The sequence below is a fragment of the Macrobrachium nipponense genome, chromosome 10, assembly GCF_015104395.2.
Source record: "Macrobrachium nipponense isolate FS-2020 chromosome 10, ASM1510439v2, whole genome shotgun sequence".
Classification (NCBI taxonomy): Eukaryota; Metazoa; Arthropoda; class Malacostraca; order Decapoda; family Palaemonidae; genus Macrobrachium; species Macrobrachium nipponense.
This window is the reverse complement of record NC_087204.1, coordinates 53,748,609-53,768,827: the sequence shown is the minus strand read 5'-3', so window position 1 is coordinate 53,768,827 and position 20,219 is coordinate 53,748,609. Positions and strand designations below refer to the sequence as shown.

General features: G+C 41.0%; 2 protein-coding genes across 2 annotated transcripts in view; one reads left to right on the top strand and one right to left on the bottom strand.

The window, feature by feature from the left end:
- Positions 1–20,219, bottom strand: part of LOC135223975 (uncharacterized) — a 305,092-nt gene that overhangs the window by 280,857 nt on the left and 4,016 nt on the right. The window contains exon 4 of the mRNA XM_064262897.1: positions 18,077–18,257. Coding sequence (XP_064118967.1) covers positions 18,077–18,257 — 181 coding nt within the window. The remainder of the gene's footprint in view (positions 1–18,076; positions 18,258–20,219) is intronic.
- Positions 4,167–14,210, top strand: LOC135224248 (uncharacterized). Its single transcript, XM_064263099.1, has 3 exons — positions 4,167–4,269; positions 12,985–13,338; positions 13,750–14,210. The coding sequence occupies exons 1-3, from the start codon at positions 4,167–4,169 to the stop codon at positions 14,208–14,210; spliced, it is 918 nt and encodes a 305-aa protein (XP_064119169.1).

The window sequence follows — 20,219 nt, the reverse complement described above, 5'->3', positions numbered from 1 at the left end:
GGGGACGACGGAGTCTTAGCTAAGTATATATCTGACAGGTAAGTTCATTGTATGAAAATGCTGTTTTGTGATTGGTTAACTACTGCTAAAGTTGATGATTTTGATGGTCTGAAGGACAGTGTTGTTAAAAAACTTCAAAGATGATGTATCTCCTGAGATTAAGCTTTCTATAGAAGATAGGCGAGAAGTATCTTTTGCATGAGCAACTAGGTTAGCAGACGAATATAGTCTGACTCATAATTTAAGTGTCATTAAAAAGCGAAATGATCCTTCGCCAGGTAAAGTACAAAGCAGTAAAGGTTTCAGTTATAGTAATAGCAATGCAAGTAAAAGTGACCATTACTGTTAAGCATGCGGAAACCTGGTAACACATCTACGGTTTGTAAGAAGAAAGGGGCATTTAATAGCTCAGAATTAACTTTTTTCTGATGTAATGAGAAAGGGCATCATTTAGCAAGAAATTGTGCAGTAGAATGGAAGGACGTTAAGAAATCAAAACCTAGTTAACCTTTTCTCAAGTAGGAATGATATGATGAAAGAAACTAGGAAATTTTGTGGAGAATTTCTGTCAGAAGGTGTAGTTTCCTCTCTTGGAGGGGATTCAAGAGAAAGAGTCTTGCTTCAGGACACTGGAGCTGCTGTCTCCCTAATTAGGAGAGATAGTGTGCCAAACAGGGCAGAAATAAACTTGGAAGAAAAAGTCATGTTAGGCGGATTTCCGAACATTTGTGTTATTTATCCTTTGTTGAAGGTAAACTTGAAAAGTCAGGGAGTGTCAAGTGAAACTAGCAGTTGTAGACAATTTGTCCGTTGATGGCGTTGCCATTATTGTCAGAAATGACTTGGCTTTATCAAAGTATAAGAATCCTGTTGTGAGAGAGATTGCAGTGCCTGAAATGGTAGGAACTAGGTCAGGTTTAGATACAGACAGACTACGATCATAGATTGTTCTTGGATTCGAACGAGTGTGATAGAGGCGGCGAGGTTGATCTTGGCATGAATGTGGCTGAGATACCCGACTCTATCAGTGGTGACAGTGTTAGCCAAGCAGAGTTAGCCAAGCGCAAGGTGTAGCTGTCGAGAATAACATAGTCGATGTAGTGGAATCAAGTAATAGTTACTGTGAATTAGGCACTAAGATTTTGAATAAGGATGAACTAGTCAAGTTTCAGAGAGAGAATAAGACACTAACCCAAATTTTTTAATATGAGCTGGATGATGATCCTGATAATGTGTGTAAAAAACGTTTTGTTTAAAAGACGAAGTTTTGTGGCATTATGTTCGTCCTAAGTCAGGTAGCAAAGAGGAGATTATCGAAGTTTCGTGAATTAGTTTTGAAGTTTGCGCATGATGTGCAAGAACATTTGGGAGTAAATAACTTTCAGGTGTATTAGTAGGGCATACTTTTGGCCTAAAATGAGAAGTGACGTGAAGAGATATGTTTTAAGTTGTCATGAATGCCAAATTGCTGGAAAACTAAATCAAGTAATTCCCAGAGCTCTGTTGTGTAATATTCCTTCAGTAGGCAAACCTTTTGAGAATGTAGCTATCGATATGGTCATACCGTTGCCTAAAAGTAAGGGAGGGAGTATACAGTATATCTGTTAACAATCATTGATAGACTAACCCGCTATCCAGAAGCAATTCCCGTAAGAAGCTGTAATGCAAAGACGGTAGTTAAACGCTTGTTGGATTGTTTTTCTAAGTTTGGTCTGCTTCGTATTATACAGTGATAATGGGAGTAATTTTGTACCCCAATATTTCAGGGATAGAATGAAAGAGTTAGGTATTAAAACTCTTCATTTCCATGCCTTATCACTGGGAATCACAAGGCATTGTGAAGCGATTTCACCAAACGTTAAGAGTTGTTTACAAAAATTGTGTAATAACATTGAACATGAATGGGAAGAAACGAATGACACTACTGGATTTAGTCTTTTTGAGCTGATTTTCGGTCACACCGCAAAAGGTCCTTTGTGAATGTTAAAATGTAATTTAATGCTGAAAAAAGGTAGAGAGGACTACATAACTAATCTAGAGTATTATAAAAACAATTTAAGAGGTGCTTGGCAACTAGCAAAGGTGAACGAGAGTGAAAGTCAAGGGGAGACTAAAAGGAAACATGATCTCAAAACAAAAGAGAGAAGTTTCTGTGTGGGAGATAGTTTTAGTGTCCAGAAAGAAGGTCCCTCTTTATCTTATAAATTCGAGGGTCCTTTTTCAGTTTTAGAAGAGCGGAAATTTAAATTATTTGATTGATATGGGTAAGCAGGCAGCTAAGTGGCTGCATATAAACTTACTCAAGAAATTTAATGAACACCCCATGCCTGTAGTAATGGTGGCACAGAGAGAAACGAGTTTTCAGAAGAACTCCGAGGTGCTTGAGTATTTCAAAGTTTTTAATCAGAGTTTAGAAAAGGAAAAATTAGGGAAATAGTACATAATGTTTTAATTAATTATCCTGAAACTATTTGTGACAAACTGTCTAGAACATGATATTGAGTTGCAGGACAAAACCCATTAGGCAAAGTTAATATCGTCTGAGTCCAGAAAAAGCAAAATCTGTGAGGAAGAAAATTAGTTACATGCTAGATAATGATTTGACAGTACCTAGTGAGAGTGAATGGAGTTTCCTGGTAGTTCTGGTGAAAAAGGAAGATGGATCAGATAGATTGTGCATTGATTTCCAGAAAGTAAACAGTGTAACTAAGCAAAGTAATTTTCCCTTACCCAGGATTGATGATTGCTTAGATAGAATCGGAAATTACAAATTCATTTCAATGCTTAATTTGGCTAAAGGTTATTGGCAAGTACCTTTGAGTGAACGAGCTGGAAAATATCTGCCTTTATACATGCAGTCCCCGGGTTACGACAGGTTCAGCTTACAACATTCCGAGGATAAGGCACTTTTCAATTATATTCATCAGAAATTATTTCCAGGGTTACGACACACATTCCAGGGTTAAGGCGCCTACATCTGGCAGAAGAAATATGACACCAAAATCGCAAAATAATCAATAGAGAGGCTGAAGGAGGAGCTGAGGTTGGCAAGGGAAGCCAAGGGAAGGTTGGAAGTGGAGAATGAGAGGTTGAGGGTAGAGTGTGAGGATACATGGGCTGGGACAAGGAAGTGTTTTGGTGTGGGAAGAGGTGCAGTTAAAGGTTAGGTTAGGAGATTTGGAAGTTATACATAACTTTATAATCATGGGAGAAAATGATATGCCAGCTTGCTATTTGATAGGGATGGATTTGTTGAGGATGCATGATGTAAGCGTAGATAGTATAGGAAATGGGATTCTTAGTAAGGGGAGTAGCACAATAGCTAGGATTCAGGATTGTAGTGCATTTGTAGCAAACTTTGTGGGGGTAACTGATATTGCTAGAAGTGAGAATGATTTGTTGAGTAAGGAGGAGATTGAGGAAATGCAAGATAAGTGCTTGGAGATAAGTATGTTACGGCAGTGTGTCTTGGGGGGAGTACGTGTGGAAGATTGGCCACATGAGTTGGGTGTGTATAAGAGGGTTGCTAAACAGTTTGTGGTTTGTAAAAACATCGTGTATTTTTTGTATCAGGAAGGGGTGTATGACAGGGAAGTGTATGTGCCGGTGTTTTCTGTTGAGTCAGCAGTGAGTATGTGTTTGTTGGTGCATGATCGGTTTGGGCATATGGGGAAAAATAAGTTGTGGGAGTGCATGAGAGAGAGATTGTGTGTGCCTGGGTTGAATAGGATTTGTGTGGATGTGGCTGTTATGTGTGAAGTCTGTCAGAGGGGAAAGTATCAGAGTGTGCATGCAAGTCCACCTGTGTTGCAATTGCAGATGAAAGAGCTGTTTGAAATGCTTGTGATTGATTGTGTTTCATTGCCAAAGACTGAGGGGGCATGTGGGAATGATTGTGATGGTGGATCACATGAGTAAATTTGCCTATGCGGTTCCCATCAAAGATAAGAGGTGTGAAACTGTTGCACGGATGGTGGGGCAAGTGTTGTTGCCTATGTGTGTGTGTAAGCTGGCGAAAATGTTGAGTGATAATGGGCCTGAGTTTGTGGGGTGGGAATTTGAAGAAATGTTGAAGGAATGGGGTATTTTCCATGTGTATTCTACTCCATATTTCCTCCCATATATGCCCAGTACGAATGGATGTGGCGGAAAGGACTGTTAGAACGATGACTGAGATTTTGCGAATGATGAGTAAAGGTGACAATGATTGGGATATGTATGTAGGACATGTTTTGTGGGTATATAATGCCACACTGCAGAAGAGTATAGGTATGTCTCCTTGTAAGTATGTGTTGAATTTTGAAAGGATTGTTAGGCCGCAGTTGGGTCTGTCAGAGAGTGATCGAGATTTGTGGAAGATAGCGAGTGAAAGGTTTGAAAGTTTTAGGATTGGAGATAAGGTGTTGAAAGAGGTGGTTGAGAAAGGGAGAATGAATGTGAATAAGGTAAGGGAGAAATTTGAAGGGCCTTTTGAGATTTTGGAAGTGGGACCAAGTGGATTGAGTTATGTGTTGGGGAAATTGCGAGTAGATGGGGGTGTGGATGAGGTTAGGGCACACCAAAACCAGCTCTGTAAGTGGAGGGAAGTACCCCAGTATGTTCGGGAGAATGCGATGAGTGAGTGGTTGAGGGTGAATAAATGTGAGCCGAGTGTCAGTGAGCAAATGGGTCTGGAAGATCGGCAATTAGTGTTGGTTGAGTATGGAAGAAAGCGGAAGAAGGTAAATGGTGGATAAGACATCTAATACGGACAACTTTGAGGGAAGGAATGATACATATAGCGTGTGTGGGTTTGAATTGTCAGGGTTTAGTGAAGTTTCACCGGGAAGGGAATCAGGTGGTAAGGATGTAGTTGGCAGTATGAATGAGTCTCTGGGAGTTTGGCAGGAGTGTAAATGAGGCAAGTGATTTGGTGGCAGAGTTACGAGAGATATTTGGACAAGAGTTGGAAGGGGTAGATGAGATAGTGAATGGGATTTGGGAGGATGGTAGTGAGGGAGATAGGTAATGGTAGTCTGACTGGAAGTGGTCTGGGAGAAGTTGGTGGCAGTGTAACTAGGAGTGTGTATGAGGGCCCTCAAACAAGATCCAGGGGACCTGCATCTGAGCATCCGTGGGTGTTGCGGAAGGCTATTTAGTGTGGGTGTTGTGAGTGAAAGGAGACGTCGTCAAATGTAACAGGGGAGGAAATATGGAGGAGTTATGGAGTTCCATTTGACAACGTCTGTGTGTGTGTGTGTGTGTGAGAGAGAGAGAGAGAGAGAGAGAGAGAGAGAGAGAGAGAGAGAGAGAGAGAGAGAGAGAGAGAGAGAGAGAGAGAGAGGGGGTGTGTAATTGCTGTGTGGATAGTTAACGACTGTATTGGCTCTTAGTGAGTTCTGGCTGGGTTGTCTGCTGGTAGAGATCAGAGTTCTGTGTTTTTAGTGAGTTTTTCAGTCAGTCTTTGGTGAGAGCTGGTGATGATAAGTAGTTTAGACAGCAGTTTATTGGAGGAATTGAAAGTCAGCTAAGTTGTGTTTTGTTCGTAGTTTAGTTTTTTTTTTTTTTTTAGTTGATATTGTTGCTTAAGAGTTGTTGTGCTGTGAGGTCTTTGTTGAGTTGTATGTGAGTTCCTGTTATTATATGACAGTTGTTGTGGTTGAGGGTTGTTGTTGGTGTTGTTAGTGGGTGTGTATGTTGCCTTTTTTTGTGTTGTTGGTGATTGGTTGTGCTGTGGTCTTGGGTTGTGATTGTGTTCCTTTTCTGTTGTTGTGTTGTTGAGTTGTGGTTGTGTTACTTGGTTGTTGTTGGGGTCCTTGATTGTTGTGTTAAGTTGTGGTTGTGTTCCTTGGTTGTTGTTGTGGTCCTTGGTTGTTGTGTTGTTGTTGGGTTGTAGTCCTTGGGTGTTGTTTTGTTGTTGTGTTGTTGGGGTGTTGGTGGGTTGTGGTTGGTGTCTCTGTGACCTCGACCGTCAGACAGCATAGCCCGAAGTATCTGGAGTGGTTGGTAAGTACCTGTGTTTTTTGTTTGTTTTTTATGATTTTCTGTTTTTTTGTAGGCATAGGTCAATTGTCCTGCGTGTATGCTGTAGTGTAAAGAGGAAAGTGGTGAACTGTGGTGAGTTGAGCAGCTGGAGTGATTAGGTTTATGTTGGGGGGATTTAGCCAGCTTGTTTTTTTAACTTGTGATCCCGCAACATTATTTTTTGGCGCCCGAACAGGGACTGTTGGTGCGGCAGCTGCAGGACGATTGGGGAAGTGAGTTGTGTGATTGGTGGAGAAAGTGGGGATGGAAGGGTTGAAGGAGATAGAGAGGCTGAAGGGGGAGTTACGGTTGGCAAGGGAAGCTAAGGAAAGGTTGGAAGTGGAGAATGATAGGTTGAGGGTAGAGTGTGAGGAACTGAAAAGCAAGTTAGAGGAAATGAGAGGAATACTAAGGAGTGCAAAAGTGGAAATGAAAGAAGAGGTGAAAGGAGCGGAAGAGAGAATGGTTGAGAAAATGGACGAAAAATTCGGGGTAATGATGAATGCAGTGCAAAAGATGATGAAGGAAATGACGAAGGGATTCATGGGAGAGGGAGCTGTAGGAGGTAGGCCTACTGGGTCTTGTGACGGGCCAGGAGTGGTAAAGAAAGTGAAAGAGCGAGTGGATGAGAGTACAAGTGACAAAGATGATTTGGTTGTGATAGGTAAGGGAAAGAAGGGAGAGACACAGGATAACGATGGTAAGAAGAGCGTAGTCAGGAGTATAGGCATGAGTATGGAAGTGGATTCGCTGTATTCGGAAGAGGGAAAGAAGGGTCAGAATGGAAGTAGCGAAAGTGACAGTAAGCAGGAAGTACGAAAGGCTGTGTATATGAGAGAGGTACCCCGATGTGCACAATACAAGGAATATGGTAGTAGGGACATAAGGGACTTTTTCAAGAAATATGAGAGGTATTGTGAGGCAAAGTATGGGGATAACAAGAGTCTGGGCAAGAGAGTTAGGTAGCTTTTTGTTGAGTATGTATGGGGTGATGAGTGTAGGGAATGTGCCTTATGAGAGTGTGAAAGCTAGGATTGTAGAACAGGCAAAGAGGATAAAGAGTAGCGTTAGATATAGGAGAAAGCATGATTTTGAAGAGGCAAGAATGAATGTTGGTGAGTCGCTGTCAATGTATGTCTGTAGGTTAGAAACATTAGCCAGGAAAAAGTTTGGGGACGAAGGGATAAATGAGTGTAAGGAGTTAATGTGAAAGTTGTTGGCGACTCTACCAGAGAGTGTATATGAGTTTATAAGTCTGAAACGTAAGGAGAAAATGCGATGGACGAATGAAAGGTTGACCTGGAACGACATTTTAGAAATAGTAGAGGATTACGAGTTAGATAGGTGTATGAAAGAGAGTGGGAGTGTTATTGTTAGGACCTACATAGCTGAGGTTGCACCAGAGTTTAAAAGCTATATGGAGGCAGTTTTAGCAGGGCCGAGGCGAATGGCAGAGCGAGTGGTAGATAGGAGCGTTAGGGCAAGTAAAGTAAGTGTAGTTAGCCCTAAAAGAGATAGGAGTGCGATTGTTGGAAGAGTAGGGTCAGTTAGTCGTGAGCGAGGAGATCAGTGTTATAGATGTGGTAAGCCAGGACACAGGAAGAATGAATGTCGGTGGGCGTTAGGAGCGTGCTTCAGGTGTGGACAAATGGGGCATTTGGTGAGTGAGTGTAAGAAAGATAGGGATATTAACCCTTAAACGCCGAAGCGGTAAAAATCAAGAACTCCCCCGAATGCCGGAGCTGGTTTTGAGTGAGCGCGGAAGCTGAAAAAATTATTTTTTCATAAAATCACAGCGCGCTTAGTTTTGAAGATTAAGAGTTCATTTTTGGCTCCTTTTTTTGTCATTGCCTGAAGTTTAGTATACAGTCATCAGAAATGAAAAATAATATCATTATCATATGTAAATAATGCGATACGATATATGGTAGCGAAAACAAAAAAAATTCATACATAATTGTATTAAAATCACGCTGTGCAAAAAACGGTAAAAGCTAACGAGTTTCTTTTTTTTCGTTGTATTGTACACTAAATTGCAATCATTTTGATATATAATACATTGTAAAACAATAAAAGCAACACTGGAAAAATATACAAATGATTGAATATTATACAAATGATTGAATACAAATGATTGAATATTACGATACTGTAAGAGTTTTAGCTCACAATTGCGTTTTTCAACCATTTCGGTAGAGTCAAAGTTGACCAAACGTGGTTTTTTTCCTATTTATTGTGATTTATATGCAAATATTTCGAAAATGAGAAAAGCTACAACCTTCAAATATTTTTCCTTTTATTTTACATGAAATTGCACACATTATCATATATAAAACTCTATGAAATGCCTAATATGAAACGGAGCAAATTTTCCGAGAATTCGATGTACACAATTCGGAGATTTATGGCGGAGAATCCGCGCGCGGAGGGAAGGAAAGTTTTTTTCATAAATTCACCATAAATCAAAATATTGTGCTAGAGACTTCCAATTTGTTGCAAAATGAAGGTAAATGATTGAATATTACTAAAATATAAGAGTTTTAGCTTACAATTGCATTTTTCGACCATTTCGGTAGAGTCAAAGTTGACCGAACGTGGTTTTTTCTATTTATCGTGATTTATATGCAAATATTTCGAAAATGAGAAAAGCTACAACCTTCAATTATTTTTCGTTGTATTCTACATGAAATTTCACACATTTTCATATACGTATAAAACTTTATGTAACGGCTAATTTAAAATGGTGCAAACATTACCTCAATCGCACGTATGATTTTTTCGGAAGAGTTACCGCGCGGACGTAAGGAAAATGTTATTTTTTTCATAAATTCACCATAAATCGAATATTGTGCTAGAGACTTCCAATTTGTTACAAAATGAAGGTAAATGATTGAATATTACTAAAATATAAGAGTTTTAGCTTACAATTGCGTTTTTCGACCATTTCGGAAGTCAAAATTGACCGAAGGTTGAAAATTTGTCACTTATCATTTTTTATATGAAAATATTTCAAAACTGATAAAAGCTACAACCATGGGTTGTTTTTAGTTGTATTGTGCATGAAATTGCGCACATTTCCATATATAAAACTTTATGTAACGGCTAATTTTAAAATGGTGCAAACATTACCACAATCGCATGATTTTTTTTTCGGAAGAGTTTAACCACACGCGGACGTAAGGAAAAAGTTTTTTCATAAATTCACCATAAATCGAAATATTGTGCTAGAGACTTCCAATTTGTTGCAAAATTAAGGTAAATAGTTGAATATTACTACAATATAAGCGTTTTAGCTTACAATTGCGTTTTTCGACCATTTCGGTAGAGTCAAAGTTGACCGAAGGTTGAAATTTTGGCACTTATCGTTATTTATATGGAAATATTTCAAAACTGATAAAAGTTACAATCATGAGTATTTTTTAGTTGTATTCTAAATGAAATTGCGCACATTTTCATATATAATACTTCATGTAACGGATAATTTAAAACGGTGCAAAAATTATGTCAAAGTGACTAAATAATTTTTGAGATGTGTCACTGATACTTTTTAGTGCGATAAGAAAGAGATTCGCGCTTGCGTAACGATTGTAAACAAAACAACGCCTTGATCCGTGAACTCCCAGCATCCCCCAAGGCGCGCGATTCAAAAGTTTTCGGCTGGTAGGCCTATTAAGTATTTTTCCGCGAATTTTTAAAAAAACTTTTTTGAGCCGACGTATGGTACGTCCATTCGGAAATCAGGGGAGATTTTGACTCGACGTTTAATATGTCCATTCGGCGTTTAAGGGTTAAATGTTATAGGTGTGGGCGGGCAGGGCACATAGCTAGTGGATGTCGGGGACCCGTATGAACATAGTTTGCGGCAACTGTGGGAAGAACGGCCATTATGTTAGGAAGTGTAAAGAACAGTGTGCGAAGTGTGTTGAATGTGGAATGGAAGGTCACGTGGCGAGTGTGTGTAGGCAAAAGAGGATGAGTCACGCTGGGAATTTGGGAAACTAGGTGTTAAAATGATTCAGTTGGGTGGTCCTCTAGTATGTGACAGTATGTTCAGGAGAATGTGATGAGTGAGTGGTTGAGGGTGGATAAATGTGAGCTGAGTGTCAAGTGAGCAAATGGGCCTCGAAGATCGGCAGTTGGTGTTGGTTAAGTATGGGAGAAAGCGGAAGAAGGTAAGGAAAGGGAATGAAAGGGAGAAACGTGAGCTGCATGATAGAGGGGTTAGTGTTAGGGTAATACAGATGACTTTGAGGGGAGGAATGATACATATAGCGTATGTGGGTTTGAATTGTCAGGGTTTAGTGAAGTTTCACTAGGAAGGGAATTAGGTGGTAAGGATGTAGTTGGCTGTATGAATGAGTCTCTTCAGGAGTTTGGCAGGAGTGTAAATGAGGTGAGTGATTTGGTGGCAGAGTTACGAGAGATATTCAGACAAGAGTAGAGTTGGAAGGGGTAGATGAGACCGTGAATGGGATTTGGGAGGTTGGTAGTGAGGGAGATGGTAATGGGAGTCTGACTGGAAGTGGTCTGGGAGAAGTGGATGGCGGTGTAACTGAGTGTGTGTATGAGGGCCCTCAAACAAGATCCAGGGGACCTGCGTCCGAGCATCCTTGTGGGTGTTATGGAGTTCCATTTGACAACGTCTGTGTGTGAGAGAGAGAGAGAGAGAAGAGAGAGAGAGAGAGGAGAGAGAGAGAGAGAGAGGAGAGCGTAATTGCTAGATGGGTAGTTAACGATTGGATTAGCTGTTGGTGAGTTCTGGGTTGTCTGCTGGTGCTGTTAGCTGTTGGAGTTCTGTGTTTTTGGTTTTTTTGGTCAGTCTTGGGTTAGAGCCTGTGACAGAGAGTAGTGTCAGGAGCAGTATATTGAAAGCACTAGAAGTCAGTTGAGTTTTGTGTGTTATTGATTTGTTGTTAGTTTGGTGTTGTTTGCTTTGGAGTAGTTGTGCCTGTATTGTTGAATTTGTTGTGCTTTTGAGTTCCTGAGGGTTGTATGTGATTGTTGTGGTTGAGGGTTGTTGTTGTTGTTGTTGGGGGGGCTGTAGTGGTTTCTTGGTGTGGTTGTGAGTTGTTGAGGGTGGTGGTTGTTGCTGGGGGGCTGTTGTGATTCCTTGAGGTTCTTAGTGGGTGTTTGTGTTGCCTTTTTGTGTTGTTGGAGATTGTGCAGTGGTTGTGTTCCTTGGTTGTTGTTGAGTTGTTGGGTTGTAGTCCTTGGGTGTTGTTTTGTTGTTGGGTTGTGGTCTTTGTTGTGGTTGGTATCTCTGTGACCTTGACCGTCAGACAGCACAGCATAGCCCGCAGTATCTGGAGTGGTTGGTAAGTACATGTGTTTTGTGTTTGTTTTTTGTGTTTTGTTTTTTTGTAGGTATAGGTCAATTGTCCTGCGTGTATGCTGTAGCGTAAAGAGGAAAGTGTGACTGGGGTGAGTTGGGCAGCTGGAGTGATTAGGTTTATGTGGGGGGGATTTAGCCAGCTTGTTTTTTTAGCTTGAGATCCCACAACAAGGTATGAAATAGCTTTAGCACCTAACTGTAACAGTCTGAGTGAAGAAGATCACACTACAGGCAGTCCCCGGGTTACGACGGTGTCGGCTTACGACGTTCCGAGGTTACGACGCGTCAATAGACTTTACTTCCAGGGTTACTACGCATGTTCCAGGGTTACGACGCCTACAATGTTCATCTGGGAGATAAAATATGACACCAATAATCCAATATTTGAAGGTTTTTGATGAAAAAAATGCCATAAGAATGCAGTTTACATAGTTTTCAATGCACCCGCCAAAGCATTAAAGATAAGGTTTTTCTTAAGAGTTTTTTACGATGTTCCGGCTTACGACGATTTTCGGCTTACGACGCGTCTCAAGAACGGAACCCCCGTCGTAATCCGGGGACCGCCTGTATACCTCCCTCAGTCCTATCCAGAGCAATTCTGGCTATCACAGTGGACCACAAGTCCAGGCAGGAGACAGCCTGGAAGATTGAAGCCGCAGTAGTCTCCATAGCTAAGGGCTCTTGTGATGAAAAAGATGGACTTCCGATCAAACCTGCTCCAGGGTTAGACCAGGCTTAAGGGGATCGGCTGCCTAAAAAACCCCAAAAAATATGAAACATATTCGATTTGCTGAAAAAAATTCTATGGCTTCGTAGAGCATTCAAGAATGTGTCCACGAAGTATTATGCTAAAATTCGCCTTACTTTTCTAGTTATGGCCTGAAATGTAACAATAACTTTATACCCACAAAACACCAGTAGCGCAAATGATTTAGTCTGGTAAAGTTTTTGTGATATATGTTACGAAAACTTCCTTTGAAATGAAATATATAATGTCAATAATAGCCTAATTGGTACCTTCTTAGTTATTCCTAGACAAGACAAAGCACGCATCATGAGTCATGAGGTTCAGCGCGTGGCCACTGGCCAAAAGTTGCCTATAAAGCTTGCACGTTATAAGGTCGCATTTTTTCATGCTCGCTAGCCTTGACTGAACTCTGTGTTTTCTGCGGTGTTTTTAGTTTTTCACCATGCCTAAAAGGTCCAAGACTTCACTCCATGCCTTTAGAATGAGGAAAAGCCGATTGGATATGCCCATCAAAGAAGTAGAACAGAGAATTCAAGAAACTAGTGCCATAGAGGGGAATGAAGCAACGACGAGAGAGAGAGGGGCCGCGCAGCAAATGGCGCACGCTATGATCTCTGCTGACCAGAGACCAACCACATCCACCCCTAATCGTCTCTTTATTCGTTCATCACTGCTATAGGGCAAAGATATTTTAGAAGAATAAAGCAGTAGATCGGAGGCTGATATTATCAACATAGTGAAAATAAAATGATAATAAATGAAGCAAGACTTGAAAAATTACTTGAATCACGAATACCGAATTGTGAATGCAAAGTAATTCCGAGGATCCATTTGGCAAGGGATGGATTTGAGACACTAGTAAAAAAGATATGTCCTAAATGCAGAGAGAAAATTATTTCAGAACCCGCAAAATACCCACCGATTTCTACAGAAGGAAGGAAGGCTCCAATTTACAAAACCAATGTGGCAGTAATCTATCATTCTTTGTTGGAAGATTATGGATTCGCGGGACTGAAGAGATTACAAGGAACGCTTGGTATAAAACCAATGGGAAATAGCAAGTATTCACGCCATCTTAGATATCTTTATGATAAAATGGATACATATTTTCAGATGAAACAAGAGAAAATCTTTGAAAATATAAGAACATACTACAGGAAATATATGGGAATTGTGCCTGATGAAAATGGAATACTCAATATTGACGTATCCTACGATGGGACATGGATGAAAAGAGGCCATGTTTCTAATGTAGGTAGGGGAGTCATAATAGTGTTCCCCCCGTATTCGCGGGGGATGCGTACCAGACGCCCCCGTGAATAGTTAGAATCCGCGAATGTTTGGAACCCCTATAAAAGCGCTAAAAAAAACAGCCTATTTTGTTAGTTAAAACTTAAGAAAAACCACTAAAAATTTTCAATACTTGGTTTTTTTAATGGTTTTTTTTATCACAAAAAGTGCATTTTATGATGAAATTGATCACAAAAATCAGGAATTTGTGGATATTTATCTTAGAAAAATACCGCGAATGCGCGAATTTTCCGCGAATAATGCGGGGAAACGTTCCCGAGAGAAATCCGCGAATGTGTGAGTCCGCGAATCTGGAGAACGCGAATACGGGGGTCCACTGTAGAAGTGTGCACAGGATATGTGATAGACTTTGAAGTGATGAACAAAGTTTGCAAAGCATGTGCCGCTAAAACGACTGAACTAAAAGAAATGAAAATAACAGAAGATTTCAACGTGTGGAGAACCCTTCATGATGAAGATTGTAATATAAACTATGAAGGTACATCAGAAGGGATGGAAACAGAAGGCGCCATAAGGATGTTTTCAAGGTTGCAAGATTTGGGATTCCACTACGCCACCTTTGTTGGAGACGGAGATTCCAGCGCTTATAATAGTGTTTTAGCAATGAACGGTGGAAATGGACCGTATGAAAATTTAAAAGTGGCGAAAATAGAATGCATCAACCATATAAAGAAAAGAATGACTAACAGAACGAAGAGACTAAGAGAAGATGAAAAAGAAGAGAGAGTAACAAGAACTGGAAAAAGAAGAAAATTTAGTGCTCTAAGTGGAAAGAATAAATTGTCGGATACAAACATTAGGGGGCATAATGACTAATTATTATGGCAGGGCAAATCCACCGTAATATTGGTAAATCATGGATTGATATGAAGAAGGATATAATGGCATCATTCAACTATATATTCAGTTCCAAAGAAAATCAACGTCATGGACTTTGTCCAAAAGGGGAAGATTCTTGGTGCTATTTTCAGCACAGCATAGCAATGGGTAAAGAAAGAGAGAAAATAGAGTTCAAGAGATCTTCAACAGTTATCAATTGAGATGCTGAGAGTGAAAGGAAAATAAAGGCTGTGTATGAAGCACTGTCTGAGAAAGAATTGCTTGAACGCTGCGTTCGCGGTCTTACACAAAACGCGAATGAAAGTTTTCATTCAAAAATTTGGAACAGAGCACACAAGACTAAGTTTGCTGGAGCACAAAGATAATCAATTAATTAATATTCCTATTCATAATAATTTTGCATTAATACTCAAAAATAAAAAATAAAACCATAAAATTAATGGTAACACAGTCTTTTACCTTTTTTTATGTACCTAAAACTTTGAAGGCCCGTTTCTCAAAACATAAGTTTTTCACCTTCAAAATGTATCTCCTCCCTTAGTATTGGACCAATCTAAATAAAATTTCATATATAATATGGGGAAACATGGTAGATTAAAAAAAAGCTGGGATTTTTAATATTTTGAGTTTCTGATTTTTGGCAATTTTTTTTCTGTAATTTTTCCGGGAAAATTTCATAAAAAAAAATTCATATCTTGAAAAATAATTGAAAAATCAAAAATCCCCAGCTTTATATCGAAGGTCCATATGTGTTTTATACGTGGTTCAAATCTCATACCTTAAAACCAAAAAGCAAAGGAGGAAATGCATTTTGAAAATGGCCATTTTTGGCCGAAAAATGCTCTGGCGTCACAAAACCTAAGGTCACTGAACAAAAATTTTTTTAAAAATTTTTGCCCCCAGATGTTCCACACAATATCCTTTAACAAAACCCCTATATATCAACAACCTGTCGTTAAAAAAGTCGGAAACCGGCCGATCCCCTTAAGATGGATTACATCTGGGTTAAGGTGACGGGACATCAAATGACCTACATTAGTGGAGTAGTACTTCCTATGCTGCACGAGGAGGAGGAAGAAACTTGGATAATCTATTGGAATGCAGAGCCATCTTGGTCCAAAAAAGCGTTTACGTTGCAAGACGGAATGAGCATGACCCGACAAGGGAAGCTCAAAGGAAGTCCTAGAATTCTGTCTGGCCCCGAGCAAGGCCTCTATACCCACTGGGGTGATAGAAGATTGAGCTTGTGCCCTACCCTCAAGATTGTTGAACTCCCGAATGAGATCAACAACCTCTAAAAGGAAGACAAACTCTTGGCTGTCTCCCTCATCCTGCTCCAGCAAATGTGACAGACTATGCAAAGAAGGTTTGGCAGTATCCTCCTTCTTAACAACACTGGTGAACCTTCCTTAGGAAGCCTAGCATTCTGGTCATTATTGGTTGGAGTGCAAGCCCTAAAACTCGAAGATCCTGATACCGAAGGTTCCGGAAGATTGTTACACAACGACACTTGTACATGGCCCCAGCTCGAATCTCATACAGGCTCGTGTGAAGAACCACGTACATGATCGTGGGAAGGATCATGCAGAAGGACGCCAGGCAAACCACGTACGCGTTTACAGGAGGGATCATGTATGTGGATGTGTGAAGAGTGGAGTACATGTCCGTGAAATGCCAACTGAGCACGATCCTGAGACAAGGAACATCGTGAAGAGAGCTACCTGGAGGAGATTGACTCCTAAGGTTAAGGTCTCTTCCAGGAGAACAAGAAACACGTCCGTGGGCCAGGGAAGCCTCACCTTCCTGACCATCAACTGGTCTTATTGAGTGAAGAACCCTTAGACGCAGCTTGAGCACCACCTTTGTATCAGCCACCTTAGACCTCTTAATTGGCCTCTTACCATCCTAACGCCAACGAACTGGTACAGGAACAGATGAAGAGGGGGTAGTACCTCTGATATCATCAGCAGGTACGTGCAAGATGAGTCACGTCCGCATACAGAAGACGAAGGAACACACTTATCACTCTCAACACTACCACTGTCATGACCACGTACACGAGAGGGAGAGACATGGCCGTGAAGGGAAGTCGATGATGAATTACCCGCACATACAAGAGATACACGGCCATGCATCGAAGACAGGAATGCCATCCTTCCACGAGCCCCACCCCCAACCTGACGAACACAAACATGCAAGGGAGAAACACGACCATGTTGGGCAGATGGCGAAGCACTCCTCTCGCATGAACACGGATCTGCATGAGAGAGACATAGTCATGTGAGGCAGAAGATGATACACTCCTTTCGCTCGCAGAAGACGAAGCCACAAAGTCCATGATCCTCCAACGTCTGACATGATGGCAAAGAGGTGATGGAGAAGAAGCAGGAGGAGTAAAACTTCCCCCTCTACAAGGTATTTTAATAGCAGGAGGGGGGGAAGAAGCACTCCGTTTACGACTCCTCTTCTCAGAGACAGCAGTCTCCTGAAGACCGCTTGAAACAAAGCCTCGAATGGCTCAGCGAGAGAAGACGATGATGTCATAATGATGGGAGGATGAGTGGCCACCGCATCTGACATCACAGGCTGAGAGGACACGGGGAGTGATGTCATGACATCTCCAAGGCCAGCGTTGGTCGATGGTCTCACTGGTGGAGCGATAAGGTGTGACCCTGAGAGCATAGACGAAGACAAAGGAGCCCAACAAGGTGGCAGCACACGAGAGCCAGCATAAAGGAGTCCTGGGGGAGGCAGGACTGCTACAGAGGCCGGGGGGGATACGTGCCTCCAAGAAATACGACAACAGGCCAGCCAAGGAAGGTGAACCCCGTAGACCAAGCAATGCCCAAACAGTCGCCATCTGAAACTGAAACTAAGAAATTAGATGGCATAGACTCCTCCCTCTCAGGAAGAGAATTAGAACCCAAGGAAGAGGGGGCCACATTAAGCATAACACAATTTTGTGGTACTCCCAATACATACTTCCATCGACTCGTCTATGGAAGAAAAGGAAGGCAACAGGGGTACACTTGAACTAACCACAGAAAAACCCTCACAAGAAAGAAGAGTTGAAACTCTGCAATGTTCCCTCTCCTTGTAAAACTCTCCACTGCGACTCAGGTCAGGGACGACATTCAGGGCAGGGATTTGTAATTGTACAATAATTTGCTGGGCACCTCCTGCAAGTCATATGAGGATTTGTAATTGCAGATGCCAGAAACCTTGAGCATGGGAATCCCTGAGTGCCTGGGCACATGCGTTGAGGAGTCCCTGAAGACTCTGAGGAATCCATTATGAAACAGAAACACTCACACAATAAACACACTGAAAAAGAAAGGATACACAGGTACAAAACAACCGGTTTAGAAGGAGCAAAAGCGACAGCATCTACTCTCCAAGGCAGTTAAAGAAAAGACTAAACATTTGTTTTAACTGGTTACCAGCTGGCGCTTGGAGATTATCCTATTGTCAAGACCAAAGGTTTGTTCCACATATGAACAATACTATATTTTCATATCAATTTCATGAGTAAATGCACCTTGTCTAAGCATTTCTAATGGGTTTTTCTTGAGTCTGAACTAACAAAATAGCCAGTTCTTAGCAATTTTATAGGGGTTCTAAGTATTTGTGGATTCTAGCTATTCGCAAGAGAGGGGTGGTATCTATTTATTTCTGAACCCATCCAAAATTTCAGCAAGAAATTTGAGTACTGTACATGTACAACTTTAAGATGGAACATAAATGTAAAAGTTTAGCCAAGATGGTATAAACATATACTAATAAAATATTTCAAATGTAAAGCTAAAGAAATGTATATATGACCATCAGATCAATACACCTACCATCATCATTTTTAAATCTTTCTTTCTTGATTCGAGTTATCTGAGAAACATCAAGATTGGAAAGGAATTCCTGACTCTCAAGAGCAACAAAATCCCTAACCTCTGTTCCACAGAAGTCACATGTCCGTAAGCCACTGTCTTCAGTAAATTTTGTTCCTGCACATTCAGTACACTTCATTTTCTGAAAAATTAATGAAAACATAAAGTTGAAATTTATACAATTTTCATATAATAATGTCAATTTTCATATAATAATGTTACACTAGAAAAACTGACGGAAAAGGTATGCCTAGACCTATAAATCAACAACTACTATATCATTAAAATTCAAATTCTTTAAGCATTTAAAATAAACTGTACTACAACTTATTCTATGCTGGCAGGTTAAATTTAAAAACTGACCATCAAAACTCAAGGACAACAAAAGCAATTTGTATTTTTCCTAAAATACAAACCTGAAGGCATTTACATATGGGCTATTGCTTGTAAATGTGAGCTGGAGCAGCCGTTTAATTTTTAACAAAGTTATTAACTACGGTAGAGATGGGAGTCCTGCCCACCCAGTCGGTAAAGCATTCACTTTGCCTTTAGGCCCAGGTAGCAGAATAAGGGGTGGCTTGAGATGTGCCATTCATATAAAGACCTTCGGTCTTCACATGTGGAGACTTACTTCATGGTGGGGGGATTCTGCAAATCTCTGAACAGACTGGTAGTTCAACTCATCTAGGCCTCTCTTCCTGGTCATGTAGAGCAAAGGAAGGACTCCCATGCCTCTGACCTTTTGAACATACTATGTGATGCTAAGCTGTCAAACTTCTGGGACTTTAATTAATGAGTGTGTTACTGATTCAGAAAGGGCTTGGATGAACCCATACTGTCAGAGACAATAAAAGGCTAATAACACCAACAGCTTTGTTTTATTGTCAGCCCACCTCTCACCTTGCTAGAGAGAGAGAGAGGTAGGACTTGCATCTATTAATCCACAATATAGATTATGGACGCTTGCAATACACTCCTCCCCAGCACGTGACAGCTCAACTGTCCCCCTAGGGGAGCTGGGTGAGTTACGCAACTTGTTGAGCAGCCACCACAGGACCCAAGGAAAAGATCATCCAAGAACCTATGGGTCCTTAACCTTGTGAGCTCTTGCCTGGTACATACCCGTCCACCTCATTAGACGCAGAGTATCTTTGTTCGATCACCTCATGAAGCCAGAAAGAAATGGTGTTCTTCGACACATCTTTCTTGGTCAAGACAGTACTAACAAAGAGTCATCAACAGTCAGGCCTGTGGTGTCAAGTCCTCTTACATAGTACTGCAGCATCCTAACTGGACATAGCATCTTGTCTGGATCACTAACAATAAGTCCTTTAGAGACTAGAATCTGACGTCAGGGACCGAATTCTGAGTCTTCACCATGAATTCCAGGACAAGTTTGAATGTGACAAGATACCCACCCCTAGTGAGTTTAAGGTTGAAGGAAAGTCCATGAGATTCACCAACTCTTCACCAGTGCTAAGACAAGCAAGAATACAGTCTTGGCAGTCGGATCCCTGTCTGATGACTCTCATAAAGGCTTGAACTGTGTACATGGCAGGCTTTGTAGAACAAGAGTCACATCCCACTCATGGGGCCTGAGTTCCCAAGGAGGGCAAGACTTTTCAAAGCTTCTCATCAGCATAAAGATCTCCCACAAGGAAGAGAGATCAATGCCTTTCAGATGAGAAAACTCATTTGCATGAGATGCTGGATAGTGTCCAGCCATGAAGTGACCAACAACACAGACTGGTGGTACCTCTCGACATGCAGCCGGCATAAGAGGCTGTGTTGGGGAGAATTTCTCAGTGCCTTGGAAAGCAGAGCTAGCAGGTCCAAATACCATGCGGCACGTGCTCACTGGGAGCTACCAGGGTCATCCTGAGATTCAAGATGATCATTACCATATTGATCACCCTGTGAATCAGACAGAACGGAGGGTTTCAGTGATGACAGTAATGCATAAAGTAGTAAAGTAGGAAAACATTTGCTGTTCCTAAATGGAAAGCAGAGGTTCTCACTCAACAAACAAAGCAGTTCTTTTTTCTCCTACAACTGGTTTGTTCACACAAGCTAGAGTTAACCATATCTAAATGCACCAAAAGTT